General features: G+C 30.9%; 2 protein-coding genes across 2 annotated transcripts; one reads left to right on the top strand and one right to left on the bottom strand.

Annotated features, from left to right (window-relative positions):
- Window positions 1-8,297: 8,297 nt before the first annotated feature.
- Window positions 8,298-10,347, top strand: LOC134705532 (uncharacterized). Its single transcript, XM_063564248.1, has 3 exons — window positions 8,298-8,404; window positions 8,846-9,199; window positions 9,732-10,347. The coding sequence occupies exons 2-3, from the start codon at window positions 8,923-8,925 to the stop codon at window positions 10,040-10,042; spliced, it is 588 nt and encodes a 195-aa protein (XP_063420318.1). The 5' UTR covers window positions 8,298-8,404; window positions 8,846-8,922; the 3' UTR covers window positions 10,043-10,347.
- Window positions 10,348-12,208: 1,861 nt separating this feature from the next.
- LOC134706098 (probable ATP-dependent DNA helicase RecQ) lies at window positions 12,209-12,898 on the bottom strand. The gene has a single exon (XM_063564807.1). The coding sequence runs from the start codon at window positions 12,896-12,898 to the stop codon at window positions 12,209-12,211; it is 690 nt and encodes a 229-aa protein (XP_063420877.1).
- Between the last annotated feature and the right edge of the window lie 2,492 nt (window positions 12,899-15,390).

Below are 15,390 nucleotides of genomic sequence, written 5' to 3'. Positions count from 1 at the left end.
ATAGGAAGATGTGGTATGAGTGTCAATGAGACAACTCTCGTTCTAAAAAACAATTTATAAAAGTAAACCATTATAGGTCAATGTCCGTCCTTCAACACGGAGCCTTGGCTCACACCGAACAACAAGCTATAAAGGGCTCCAAAAATTACTAGACGTTTAAAACCATTCAAACGGGAAAACCAACGGTCTAATCTATATATAAAAAGTAAAACGAGACACGTATAAATAACATAAACAAACGACAACTACTGTACATCAGATTCCTGACTTAGGACAGGTGCAAACATTTGCAGTGGGATTAAACAATTTAATGGTACCAAACCTTCTCCCTTTTTCATAAACATTAGTATAACATCACACCATAGAAAAACACACGATAAAATATCACTTTGAAGGCTTAACTCAATCAAAAAACGTAAAATAACTAAAGGATTACCTGTTGCTGTCTCATGATATATACAATTATCATACTTCTTGGGATCTTCAATAGCACATTTTTTTTAATTTGATTTGTATTGGTATTTATAGTTGTTCATCCTTAGTTTGATTTGCTAAGTTTGAATATGTTTTGTATATTTTGCCACATTTATAGAACGGAACTATGGATATGATCAATATGTCAACGTATCCATTTTTCAAAATTCATTTTTTCTAGTTTTGGTTTTAACATTTTATAAGAGCACACACTTACATTTCTCTCTCCTATTGGACACTGTTAACGTATTTTCTGAGACTATTTCTGAAGAATTATCAAAGCATCATCTAGACATTTTTTATTAAGTTTCTTAGTCAGTTTGCAGGAAGATTAGAATACCATTATCAAATTTTAAAACGGCTGTCATTTGATTTTCAGTGCATGATATAGTTTAAACCTAATATGTTTTACAGTTTTTAGAAATTGTCTTTCATTCATTGTTCAATGGGATTATCTTTAATACAGAAAAGAGACGGCCATGCATAATATAATATATCATCAAATTATCGTTTGTGTGTTTTATTCTTTATTTTTCTATGCAGTGTTTTGTTATCTGTTGCTTATCTTTTCGTTATGTTTCCTTTTTCGAAACGTTTTTGTCTATTTTTCTTCGACCTAGATTTTTTATGTCCCTTTGTTTTTGGTCCCTCTCATCCTCCAAAATCAAAAATTTATGAATCAACTGCACTTTTACGAAGACGATTAAATTACGTTGAATCACAGACGGATGGTGACAAAAGCAGGCTGTTGAATTTATACAATAACATGTCAATATAAAAAGCAGACATTAAACTGCAGCTGTCGTATCATCTAATGTGTGCTAAATCAGATGCAGGAATGTACATAGTCTAGCTGTAAAAGGTCATTATCTTAAATGCTTTAAAGATGATTACGAAGATCACGACACGAAGAATGATAGCTTCTGTTTTTCTTGAACAGCCCATGTATAAAAAGGGGGAAAGTCTTCGGAGAGTCACATTTGTTTTCATAACAATCCCCACAGTCTGCTAAAAAAACAAGGGCGAAAGTCTTCGGAGAGTCACAGTTTGTTTTCATAACAATCCCCACTGTCTGCTGAAAACACACTCAACAAACATAAACTATATGTTGTCAATAGTCTCTTTTGATAAGTACAGTTTAGTTCCATGACAATCCCCACTGTCTGTTAAAAAAACGTTAAAAAAACATAAACAATATCATGAATATATGTTGAAAACATAAAACATCAAGTGTATGTTAAATTTCTCATATTGTTTCAACAACAATGCAAACTCTGTCATAGCAATGTGCACGGTCTGTTAAAAAACACCCTCAACGTATAAAATAAGAAGCTGTCAATATAAAAAAAACTATGGACTCTTTTAGTGATTTGCGTTTCAAGGATAATTTTGACACGAGTGTTTTTATCACAAGATTCGTCTAAACATCTGCCCAACAATGTTAGATTAGTAAATTTGTTTTCGCACTTTTTTTTTTCTACCCTCGCCATGATTCGAACTCGTGCTTCTGAGATATCGTGGCACCAAAGATCACCAAATCGCTTTGCGATATACAACCTAGGCTCTACAATAATAAAGCTTTCGGGGCCGGGTGTTACCTTTTCTCGTCAGTTTTAATCTAGCGTTGTTATCAGAATCCAGGTCTTCTTCTACCATCTGATATCTAAAGCTTTATAGATCTTTATACTAACGGTTTACACCGCGATTGCATAGTTAACCACATACCTAACAAACGGCTTACAACTGATATAACTAAACTTCACTTTTTAAGGATATCTATTCCATTGGTTCAAAACACTTTACCCTCGAGAGGAGAGAAAGAAAACACAGTATAATTTTTGCTTTTTTCATACCTGTATAAAAGCGTAAAATGATAGAGGAAAATCATACCAAAACGAAGCTTAAATATAGGAGATAATTTGACATCCAGAAACTATTTTTCCGAAATGTTATAATTTGAATATGGGGTCCCTTTACCATAAAACTAATTTTACTATATCTTTTTCCTAATTTTCCTATGCAATCAGGCTAGAGAAACTATCTAAATGTAATTTTTGAACAAAAATAGTGACTTTGATAAAGTGACCCTAAATTCGATAGACATCCCCCTGGCCTATACTTGGTTAGTTCAAACACAATAATAAGGTTCTGGATTCTAGTATGACGTTGACTGCTGTATTTTTGAGACCACGTAGGTGATATATTTTGTGGATGAAATTAAAAAAAATATATGCTTTTCTGTAAGGCTTTGACTAAATACTATTAATTTGTCCCAAGTTTCAAAGGGCAATTAAGTCTGGTTTGTTGGATGTGAAAGTTGAACCAAAGAGGAAGAAGCCTCTTGAATTCTAGTTAAAAGAAAAGGTCACTTGTATAATTTTTGGACAACTGGTTTCCTGGTGCTAACTTTAGCTTGTATGCAGGATTTGGATGACACTTGTACTATGGACAACATATGCCAGGGGGATGTCTATCGAATATATAATACCGTTTGTTAGGTATGTGGTTAACTATGCAATCGCGGTGTAAACCGTAAGTATAAAGATCTATAAAGCTTTAGATATCAGATGGTAGAAGAAGACCTGGATTCAGATAACAACGCTAGATTAAAACTGACGAGAAAAGGTAACATCCGGCCCCGAAAGCTTTATTATTGTAGAGCCTAGGTCGTATATCGCAAAGCGATTTGGTGATCTTTGGTGTCAAGATATCTCAGAAGCACGAGTTCGAATCATGGCGAGGGTAGAACAAAAAAAGTGCGAAAACAAATTTACTAATCTAACATTGTTGGGCAGATGTTTAGACGAATCTTGTGATAAAAACACTCGTGTCAAAATTATCCTTGAAACGCACATCACTAAAAGAGTCCATAGTTTTTTTTTATATTGACAGCTTCTTATTTTATACGTTGAGGGTGTTTTTTAACAGACCGTGCACATTGCTATGACAGAGTTTGCATTGTTGTTGAAACAATATGAGAAATTTAACATAAACTTGATGTTTTATGTTTTCAACATATATTCATGATATTGTTTATGTTTTTTAACGTGTTTTTAACAGACAGTGGGGATTGTCATGGAACTAAACTGTACTTATCAAAAGAGACTATTGACAACATATAGTTTATGTTTGTTGAGTGTGTTTTCAGCAGACAGTGGGGATTGTTATGAAAACAAACTGTGACTCTCCGAAGACTTTCCCCCTTGGTTTTTTAGCAGACAGTGGGGATTGTTATGAAAACAAATGTGACTCTCCGAAGACTTTCCCCCTTTTTATACATGGGCTGTTCAAGAAAAAAAGAACATTAGTGAATCATTCAAAAAAGTTTTGAGAGTAAATTAAAGCAGTCAAGGTAAAGGTGACCTTTTCATTTCAAATTTATCATGTTGAAGACCAACTGGTCTAAAATATTAAATGTTGGTTAGGTTAGGTTTATTAACATTAAAAAAAACACAAGAACTATTAACGCATCGAATGTATATATATATTCTAATTAATGTTATATGGGGGAAAAGTCATTTGCTCTTATGCAAACTAGTGAAAATATATATTTCAAATATGTTATTTATTTTTTAAGTTAAAAAGAAATGACATATTTGATATCACATATCTCTGCTTGTTTGGAAGAGAACAATGACATTTTCCCCATACAAAATAAATTAAAAAATATATATTCGATGCGTTAATAGTTTTTGTGCTATTTACAAATGTTAAATACACCTGTTATTACCACACAAATGTCTCAGCGTATTTTTTACCATTTCATTAGAAAAGACTCATAAAATAGACATAACGACTAAAGAAAATTAATTACATATATTTGAAAAAATTCACACAATAAAGATGATGATCAACATCTTTGGGACAAAATGAATCAGACAGTTTAAGCATCTTTGAATATATATATATCAGACTTTGTTGAATTAGTATAAAACAAACTCGTATACATCACCAGAGAAATGAGTCAGTAAAAAACTGAATTTATTGCCCTAAAGAAATAATAGTTTTAGATGTTTTTGAACTCCATAGTAACTGTTGAATGTGTGATCTGACTATTTTGGTTCGAGCGTAACTTGTCAGTATCAAGTGCATGAAACTTGCGCTGGCCGTGTCTGCTAGTAAAAACAAGAAAAAGCGGTATGATTGCCAATGAGATAACTATCTACCAGAGAACAAATATATTACCGTACGGCCTTCGACAATGAGTGTCACCAATACTGTATATTCAGCAAAAGGAAGACAAATTTAACGAAACGTAAATTCAAATGACCAGAATTATGATCCAAAAAATGATTATCAAAAGATAATACGAGAGATAGTAACGAACGACAACAACTTCAGACTTGGGACAATTACATATAGAATGAGAGTTGGTCAAACCCTTCACTGACCTGAACCAATAGTGTAACAGATAGTAACAAAAAAACTTTTCGAATACGACGAAAAAGACGGGACATACAGATCAACATAGATAAAAAAAAATCAACTTACTACTACAGTACCGACCCAACAATATTCGCAGGTTAAATCGGATGCAAAATGAGAAGCTTTTCACCTCTTTGCTGACCTAAAAAAATGAAAAGTTTATTGTTTGATCTACGAAATATGTTATTGTAATAATTAAAGGTATCAACGTCCACGTACTGAACATAATTACAGAAATAGTTAGGACGATGACAAATTATAAACTTTGTCTTTGTCTTACTATAGCAATTAGTATAAGTCTTTTTCATTCATATCACAATGTTCAGAAGTATAGAGCTTGTGGATCCAAATTTTTCTCTTTCGCTTCCATCAACTGATTCTCAATTACTGGTCACTTCTATAATTTAAAAGGTAGCTTAATCACTATGATCACAATGATGTTTTTTGAGCGAAGATGACTTGTAAGGGGACAGATTTTTATTGGGTTTCTACAATGGTCGAGTAAAAAAGTAAACTGAGTTCTCCGTTTTCCAGTAACAGTTGTAAATTATAACGATTGACGTATAGATTTGTTCTGTACCAGAGCTCATGAAAGACAAACCAGTATTGGCAGCTTTACAAATTGCCTACATTCGCCCCATTAGGACACTGGCTTGTAGTTCTCTCTTAGGCAGTCGTACGTTTATAATAACAAACGATCAGTACAATGTCATGCGCTAGTGAACTTGTACGAAAGAAGGATACAGTCTGATTGACAATTTGGTGTTATTTTATTTTGGAGATCATTCCCAATTAAGGAATTGTATCTCCACCTCTTGCAAAGGTCTGATACCCTGGTCATGCCTTATATCCTTTGGGTTGATTCGGCTCTACAAAGATTCTTAATAAGTATTATACGTTTTGGAGGTTCAACTACTCACTGTAAAAATAATCATATTATAACCAGACCATTTTAACCTTTTGTTGAATAAATCTTGTAAATTCATTACTTTGAGATGATTTGGACCACATGCGTTATTTTCTCTATTCTAAAAGTAAACTCGGTTGATAAATATTATGTTGTTTAAATGTCAGTACTGATGTCAGAAACAAAAAATTATATCAAATAAATAAAAATGATTATCACTTATCTGGAATATTTGGTATATAAACCTGTTAGTAATAATAATAATCATCATTCTTTATACTGTCAGCACATTACGGAAAGTTGTTAAGCTCAGCTATAATGTCTATTGTACTTCCATCTGTCTTTACCTTCGGAAATGATTTAGGAAAGGAATGGTCATTGGGTCAACAAATTGAAAATGACGGCTTTCCAGGATCAAAACTAAAATGTTCAATGCGAGGAGGAGAATACAACAGTTTAGTTGCCTGTGACAAGTTAGGCTTCTTCGTTGGAACAAAACAAAACAGTACAGTGTTGAATCAATGTGAAACTGTTAAAATGATTGATGTGAAGAAATTACTGATTGGTCGTCTTCTGAGCGACAGTGAGGAATTTGAGTGGCTGAACAGAAAATTACCACAACACATACCACATCGGTACCAATATTAACTCTGAACTTTGGCAAAAAATTACACATTTTAGAATTTACCAAATACAAATTGATGTCAATAGTTACACTAGAAATAGTAAATATTTAATATACTGTACATATTGTCTGTTTCAAATTGTGAATACAGTTTTTTCTAAAATTTCATGTCAAATATTAGATAACCGGAACATAATAATAATAATACCTGAATCTCTTTGGTGTACTTACTGTTATATGATAAATCATCAATCTCATTTCAATTTAAATGTATTAGAAACAATGTCTTCTCCTTCATTCAAGAAATCCTGTTTTCCTGCATTTAAAGTGTATATGCTTTCTTTTTTTAAGTTACAGTGACAGAATGTAAAAAAAAACAACAGGTTTTTACATTAAAAATCATGTTCAAGGATGAGTAAAAAAATGAGGATTGTTTAAATATCATGAGTGACTATGAGGACCAAATAATAGAGTTGTACACAAAGGCATATGGTAATTATCTGATCATAGTTTTACAATAGAGTCAGGAAACCTTTTCTTTTAATTGTGCTTAATTGATTTTTCTTTAATATATGATCAGTTAATCTTCTAATTTTAACATCCATTAAAATAAAATTAGTATACGATAAAATTGAGAATGGAAATGGGGAATATGTCAAAGAGAGATCAACCAAAATGTCTTCAGCACAGCAATAAAATCAAGCATGTGATCAGCTGGCCTCTATATATGAAATTGTGTTTCTTATTCAGAGAAAATGGACGTCACAATCCCAAACCTATAAATGATCTGAAATTATATCACATACAAGACAATATATTAATCAGAATTGCGGTCATTATTGAATGTGGTATGATTTCAAATGACACAACCCTCCATAAAAAAACAAAATAACACAGAGATTAACACTTGTAGGTCACTGTACGGCCCCCCAACAATTAGCAAAGTCTGTACAGCATAGTCAGCTTAAAAAGGCCAAAAATAAAATGTTTCAAAATTCAAAAGAGAAAACTAAGTCTTATTTATATAAAAAAAAAATGAAGGAAAAACAAATATGTAACACATTAACAAACGGCAACCTGAAAATGTGCAGAAAAATAAGTTTTAATAAATATATCAATATTGATAAATAGAAAATATCAGATTTTTTTAACAGGTAATACAGATATGTTAGATAGGCATGGGGTTGTTTTGGGTGGAGATATGCTGACCAGGGAGAGGCTGCAAAATGCCAAAAATATAAGACATTTAGCATTGACACCAAGGGGTCGCTTTCAACATTTGGCTCCAGTGACATGTGAACTGTGGCATGTCAAGCAAGATCTTTTGGCCGTATGTTTTTTTATATATATATATAGTTTATTTTTTTCTTTTCTATACTGATTTTGGGTAGTCCTAAAAAGAATGCTACATAAACATTGTTTTTGAAGAAATTTTGAAATTAAAATCAAATTCCCTGAAATTTCAACGGGAGAACATATACACAACCATTTGTATCTCTATTTTTAATCACAAGGTAATGCAGCTCATATACCATATTCAAATTCACTTGGAATCGGATGGAATGTGAATATTCTTGGGTGAACAAATCTTCATATGCCCTTAAGGCACAAAAAAAATAAGTGTATAAATTTAATTTATCTAATAATGTATAGCAGCCATCAACTGTATGTTAGCTATGTAATTTGAACAGTTATTCAGATATTTGTACACTGCCTATAAATTTTTTTTCAGAAAGCATATAAAGCGCTTTATAAGCAAGAATCCTTAGGACAGTGTGGGACTTTGTTCCATTTGAAAACTGTTCTAAGGAGAACGAATGCAAATTGCAATGTGAAGTCTAACTACCAAGCACACGAAGAGTTGCTGTTGCTTATTGTTAAAGCGTTGATTCGCATAGCGGCAGATGACCTACCTCACAGCTCAGAACAAAATAGAGATACTGTGCTGAGTCACATATTCTCCAAGATTTACGGTTAATTTTAGAATATAATGAATATAATTTCCATTTTTAAAAGACATTAAACATTGTCATAACAGTATAAGGAATATCGAAATGAATGTAATACCTCACAGCGAAGGGTGTAAGATCAACAAATTAACAAAAAAGTAAAATAACTGATCAAAGACTTTATTGAAACTGAATGAAATCAAATTCCTGTATATAAACTCTCTTTTTCCATAACAATCACCAATTTGCATAGGAGGAATATTATTCCTATTATCTGTCAATAAAAATTTTTTACACACTGACACATGTCAAAGGCAACAAACAGCCTATGATGTCATTCATTTTTAACTTTGCTACTATAAAGTATAACACTTGGATGTGAATGAGTTAAAAAAAATCACATAGAAGAAGAATTTTTTGAAACGTATAAAATTAATCTTTAAAAAGTATTTTGTTTCTTATTAGGTCTAAATTGCAGTAATGATGATTTCATCTACAACTATTATTGCAATTTAATAACATGGGGACTGCAAATCATCAACATGAGTGATACAGCAAAGGAAGGGGATACAGAAAGACTCATACTGAATATGAAAGAAAATGCAGAATTTTTCTATTCCAACTCAACAATGAGTAAATATTTCACGGAATGTGTCAACACCATCCTGCAGGTTAACTTTTTGTTGTCTCCACACACAAGAACGAGAGTTCTGGAAGGAGCATTTGTCAACACCAAAGGTGGAAATGGTCAAAACAAGGAGGCAGACCTGGTTCAGGAGCATGCTATCAGGAACCAGAAAGACATCATAAGAGGTCTAGGTAAGAGTAGTTGTTTAAAAAAAAAACATTCATTAATTCAGTTTAAAAAGAAAGGAGTTGTCATACTGAGTGTAAACAGAATATTTTGTCATCAGTTACAACAAGTAACAAACTAACATTTTAAAAGCTTTGGAAGAATGGTAAAAAAATTTGTTAAGGCACTGTGTCAAATGGAAATGCAATTTTGTAACCTTCAAGAACCATAACTCCGGAACGGTGAGTGTGGAATTTATCTACTTGATCTCCAAAATCATCATCAAAGATAAAATGTAAAATATTCTGGCCTATATTGTTTTTCATAATTGAATGTATGTTAAAAATATAAACAAAAAACCATACCATAAGCATCACATTAAAATAACATTTTAAGTCATCATTGAACCATGCAAATGAGGTCAGTTTGATGAGAACTGCACTACAGACATGTGCAAATTACAAACTACACCAAATATTATCGATTGAATGCTTATAGTATCTGCTCAAATATTACTGTTACAAGAGAATTGCATCATAATTTTATTTTTATTTATAGGTGCCAACAAAACAGAGACTGCAACTAGAAGGGCCAGCGGGTCAGCAAACATAATTTACAAAATAGGAGATAATGTAGACAAACTTTTGAATATCCCAAAACCGACAACAAGCCATACTAAAAAAACTACATCTAAAGACCTTGATCTTGCTGTAAGCATTTTGAGGAAGGTTGGCCCTTTTAATTATGTGAAAGGGCGAAAATTTGACAGTTTTAAAGAAATCCCAAAAAATCCCAAAAGAATTGTTAAAAGGAAAGATCTTGTGGGTGGGATCCACAAAAAAATTCAAAGGTTGTTTTTGAACTGTTGATTTAACATTGTTGTCTTTTTATTAAAAATGTAAGAAATCTATCTTATTCATGTGTGCTACTTCCTAAGATTTTTTTTGCAACTATGGTGGATTTTTTAAATTTTATATATTTCTTTATTTGTCTAAACATAGGCATTGTACATCAAATAACTAGAAATGGATATTCATCATTGTGTAGTTGTACCTGTATATCTATTGAAACTTTTAATTTGAAGGACGAAATGAATTATGGCATTATAACATATATTAGAAATGTATAAATACAGATATTCCTATAGTTATATATTATTTACTAGCATTTTAAAAGAGAGGATATTGTCATAAAGTATATAAATATATATATACCGTTTTTTTACATGAAAAACCTATAATCTGATTTAAGTTATTTAAACCAGGAACATACACTGTTACACGTTTAACCAATTTTTTAATTAGTCTTGTTAAAAATTAATTTCTGACACTTTTTTTATATATTCATTTATACCACATGTAGTCTGGAACTATTTTTTTTTTTTTATCAGTTACTATTTTATTCAAAGTTAACAATAAGCACTGTCTGTGATATTTTTTAATTTCATTACTAATGTATGAAACATATTATTTTTTTTTAAATTCCTTCTTTGTATATCAAATTAATTCATTCAACATATATTGCAATCGTGTTAATACTCCCAAAACACTTGAAGCACAATGGAATAATTTTTATATATATTTATTTTTTTATATACCAGCAGACCAAATACATGTAGCAACTGCACTCAATGTAAAAACAATGAACTCGTGGATAACTTTCACTGTCTTTTAAAATGTCATTTTTGTGAACAGGAGAGTGAAAATTACATACAAAAATATAGATACACCAAACCAAATATTTTAAAATATAAATTATTAATGTCATTGAAAAAGAAATTTAAGGTTATTAAACTCTGCAAATAATCAAAATTATAAATTAATCTATGTGTACACCAGGCTTTATCTAGTATGAAGCCCCCCAGTTAATTTTTGTAACATGTCTTGTACTAATTGGACTTTTCAAATATCATATATATATTGTAAATATTGTATATATTGTAAATATTGTATATATTGTAAATATTGTATATATTGTAAATATTGTATATATTGTAAATATTGTATATATTGTAAATATTGTATATATTGTAAATATTGTATATATTGTAAATATTGTATATATTGTAAATATTGTATATATTGTAAATATTGTATATATTGTAAATATTGTATATATTGTAAATATTGTATATATTGTAAATATTGTATATATTGTAAATATTGTATATATTGTAAATATTGTATATATTGTAAATATTGTACATATGTATTTCTCTATACCTTGTCAAATAATTGTTTATTGATTAAAGATATATATGATGTAGATACTATAGCTATAGTATGCAAAAATATGTCATAAGATTTAAAACTACCATAAACAATTCAAAAATTTGAAAGCATTAGCATTCATATCAGTTTTAAAAAAATGTTTTTGAAAAAAAAAATAGCAGGAGAGAAAAGTTTTAACGAGAATAAAACTCTGTAGAAGATGTAAAATTTCATGACATTGTATGAATATTTTTCTGTATTCACATCTTAAAAAAAATAAGTTTTATTTTTGAGACACAATTTTGAACAGTTAAACGCAATGCTGAAGAATTTGAACAAAATAATACCAGAAGACAATAAAAGATATATTTCAGACAAAGTCAAAGCAGGTCCTTCCAAATCATATATTTTAATTTATATGTATGGGCAGGTTATACATGTATTGTTTATTTATTTTTTGGTGGGAAGAAAATACTTAATATACGATTAACTTCAACATTGTTCAATAATTTATTAATGATACAGTACTGAATATAAAGTCTAATTTTTGTGAGCCTGTGCACTTCACTATGTAAGTCTAAGAAAAAAAAGTAATTATGTTTGCAGTTATCTTAATGTATATATGCTTTTAAAAAGTTTTAAATCTTGCATTTGACTTAATAAATATGCTATATAAAATAAAAAAAGAGGCTGCTTATCTGTAGCCTTGATTGGTCACCTGTTGTATTCTTATTTTATCTTTACAAGATTATTGATCTACAGATGTTTAATCCTAAATTTTCATCTGGTGTATTATTTTACACAGTATATTTCAGTTTTATCAATTTAAATATCTATTCTGAGCATCTGACATTCAATGCACAAACAATGTGGTCTACAGTTGTTACAACATTGATGAAGGTCTATTTCTGATTTTTGAAAACCATATTGTTTCAAAATGTACTCTCTAAGACAACCTTTTTCCTTGCAAAAACCAATTATGTCATCTTTAATATCTTTTACATTAGCAGCAACATCCCTATTAAAGCAATATAAAAGTGCTGTTGAATCTTTTCCAGTTCTACCAGCACGACCTATCTCCTGTATATAGTCTGAAAGTGACCTTGGAGGACGAGCATGTATGACTCTCTCAATGGAGGGTGAATTAAAGCCCATTCCTACAACTGAAGTGCAAAACACAAGCTTTATTTTGGGCTTCTCACATGATAAATCTTTAATAACATGATTTTTAACATCATCATCTTGCCCACTACATAAAAAACCATATAAACAAGTATCTAAGGTTGGTATTTCAAATATGAAATTACAGTAAGTAGCTGCATTACCAATATACTGTAGAGGCATGAAAAAAAGGGTAACTGGGAAAATATCAGGGTTTTTTAACAAATCATTACAAACTGGTTTGTATAAATTTTCGTAACAATCATAAATGTCAAGTGATGGCTCTTTAACTTTAATCTGTAGATAAATGTTCTCTCTGTCTGGACTTGCTCTTACTACTGCTGGATTAGTCATCCCAAGTGATTCAATGACATCTGCCTAGTCCTTGGTAGTGATGGTTGCACTTAACCCTAATCTAGGTACTCCTGGAAAAAATCCAGGAAGCTCCCTCATATGTTGGAAAGCCTTCCGAAAGGACTTCCCCCTGTTGAATGAAATAAATGTAAAAAATCATTACATGTACTGCCATTTCAATATTAATGTCAAAAACACCACCTCCAAAATATTTGACTGCCACCAAAATAAATGGTTATTCTATTTAAACATACATCACACCAAAAGAAAACACTTTAAATCATTAGTTAACCATTGACAAATGTTGTGGGAATTTATCATTCAGGTTTTAAATGGGCTACATGTAATTGATCTTTGTTCTTTGTTAAGTGACTGGTGGTGATTACATGTTGTTTCTCGCTGGCAATCATACCACATCTTTATTTTTGGCCGGGGATGGATGATGTCCAATAAGATGCACATATTTTTTAGCCCGGACTAAAGAACAGACTACAATGATGGATACTTATAACAGGAAATGGTTTAACCATGATTTAACTATTCCTTGGATGTGTCTGAGTAGTCTTCCTTACTGGAAATATCGGTCTAATCAATCTGCATTTAACTGATTTTATAAGGTAGTTATCAGCCATTAGGTTTTTGCTTGCTCAATTTTCTTACTCGTCAATACAATATCTTTTGGACCAACTTATCACTAATTGGTAAATTGCAATTTACAACGACAGATTTGTGTGCATTTGGGCCTATTTTGGGTATTAATTTTAAACATGTAATGTTTAGTCCCAGTGTACTGCAGATCCATTAACTAAATTTAGAATTACAACTTTTATTTGACTTTTATTTACATTGATAGATACTGTAGAAGATTATTCAAAAGGCAATATAACTTTCTTGCTGCCTGTACCAATAAGGCTTATTATATTCAATAGATCAACAGCTTGTGTTTTGTCTCTATTCTGTTTATCAGATACTTCCTGTATAGTATTAGGGCTCTTAAGAAATTTTGATTTTGAGGGTGTTTTATTTTTAAAGAAATACACAAAGACTGGTTTTTATAATGAGACCACTTTTTCAATGATGGATACTTATAACAAGAAATGATGTAACCATGATTTTACTATTCCTTGGATGTGTCTGAGTAGTGATCTACATTGAAAATAAACGTTCTGGTACATTGTATCTGACAGTTTCCACTGGTCAATATTTTTTTTTTATATATATACAAATGTGCAACATTATGGGTCTTATTTAAATAAATGAACACTCAATTAGAATTATTACTTTTATTTACATTTACAAATACTGTAGAACAAGTTTTCTGTGGACTCTGTAGTTTAAAAACACTTTGTATCCACCACATCAGCAGGCTCACATTCTTCCCCCTCCATTCACTTTAATATCAGAAACTTCTTGTTAAGGTGAAAGGGACATTTTAAATTGATTTTGAGGGTTTTTATATCAAAATAAAAATAAGACTGGACTTCATTAGACTACTTTTACAATGATGGATACTTATAACAAGAAATGATGTAACCATGATTTTACATTCCTTGGATGTGTCTGAGTGTAGTCTTCCTTATTGAATACATTGAAATATCTGTCTAATTAATGTTCTGAACTCTGGATACATATAATTAATTTCCTTCTCTTGTCCAAGGCCTCCAGTACATGTTTTCTTGATACTGAATAAAAGTCCCTTCACCTTCATCTTGGACTGGGAAAAGAAAGTACAATAAAACATTTAAAAAGACACCTATCAAAAAAAAAGTCATAATGTAACACACTTTTTATCATACTTGTCTCTTGAAACTGAAATTAATATTTACAATAACAAATTTAGTGTTATTAAACTGTATTTATGTGAGTAAATGTGAAAAATGAATTAATTGTATTTTTCAGATCCGAAAACACTGGGGTGGTGGTGTTATGGGTAACAAGTCACAGGCTCGTATTACCAAGCAGGAGAAGATCAGAGCTAAAGAACTGGCACAGAAGATGGGTTGAGAGATCCATAGACATTATAAATAAATTATGGCTGAAGAAGAGAATGTTGTTCTTTGTTTAATATATATATATATATTACAGTTTAAGGTCTTGCTCTAGTGAAAATATTATACGCTACAGATGCTTTATACCATAAACTGCCAAATGGCATGATTATTGACATTTGGAAAGGTCAGTAAAAATCACCTGAATATTTTTGCTTTGAAGAGGATTGTTTTTTGCATCTTGTGATTTTAGAATATTTCTTGCAACATGTTAAGGTGCTCAGCACAGGGTTCCTGGCATCTGTTTTGATTTCTAGTGGATTATTGTCTCATTGGCATGTGCTTTTGTTTTTCTAACTTTACCACATTTTCCTAGTTCATTGTTCGACATAGTTTCCATTGTTATTTCTGTGTATCACTTTGATCAATAGGTCAACTTTATTTGGGAAATGTCTATCTTAAAGGGCTCATCTGACCTTGACCCCAATCTCATGTTTAATTAGT

Source organism: Mytilus trossulus, chromosome 2, assembly GCF_036588685.1.
Source record: "Mytilus trossulus isolate FHL-02 chromosome 2, PNRI_Mtr1.1.1.hap1, whole genome shotgun sequence".
NCBI lineage: Eukaryota > Metazoa > Mollusca > Bivalvia > Mytilida > Mytilidae > Mytilus > Mytilus trossulus.
This window is presented reverse-complemented; position numbering and strand designations above follow the sequence as displayed.

Coding starts and splice junctions, on each gene's coding strand:
- LOC134705532 (XM_063564248.1), top strand. CDS start 8,923: ATGAGTGATACAGCAAAGGAAGGGGATACAGAAAGACTCATACTGAAT. Junction 9,200..9,731: donor AGACATCATAAGAGGTCTAG/GTAAGAGTAGTT, acceptor TTTTATTTATAG/GTGCCAACAAAACAGAGACT.
- LOC134706098 (XM_063564807.1), bottom strand. CDS start 12,898: ATGACTAATCCAGCAGTAGTAAGAGCAAGTCCAGACAGAGAGAACATT.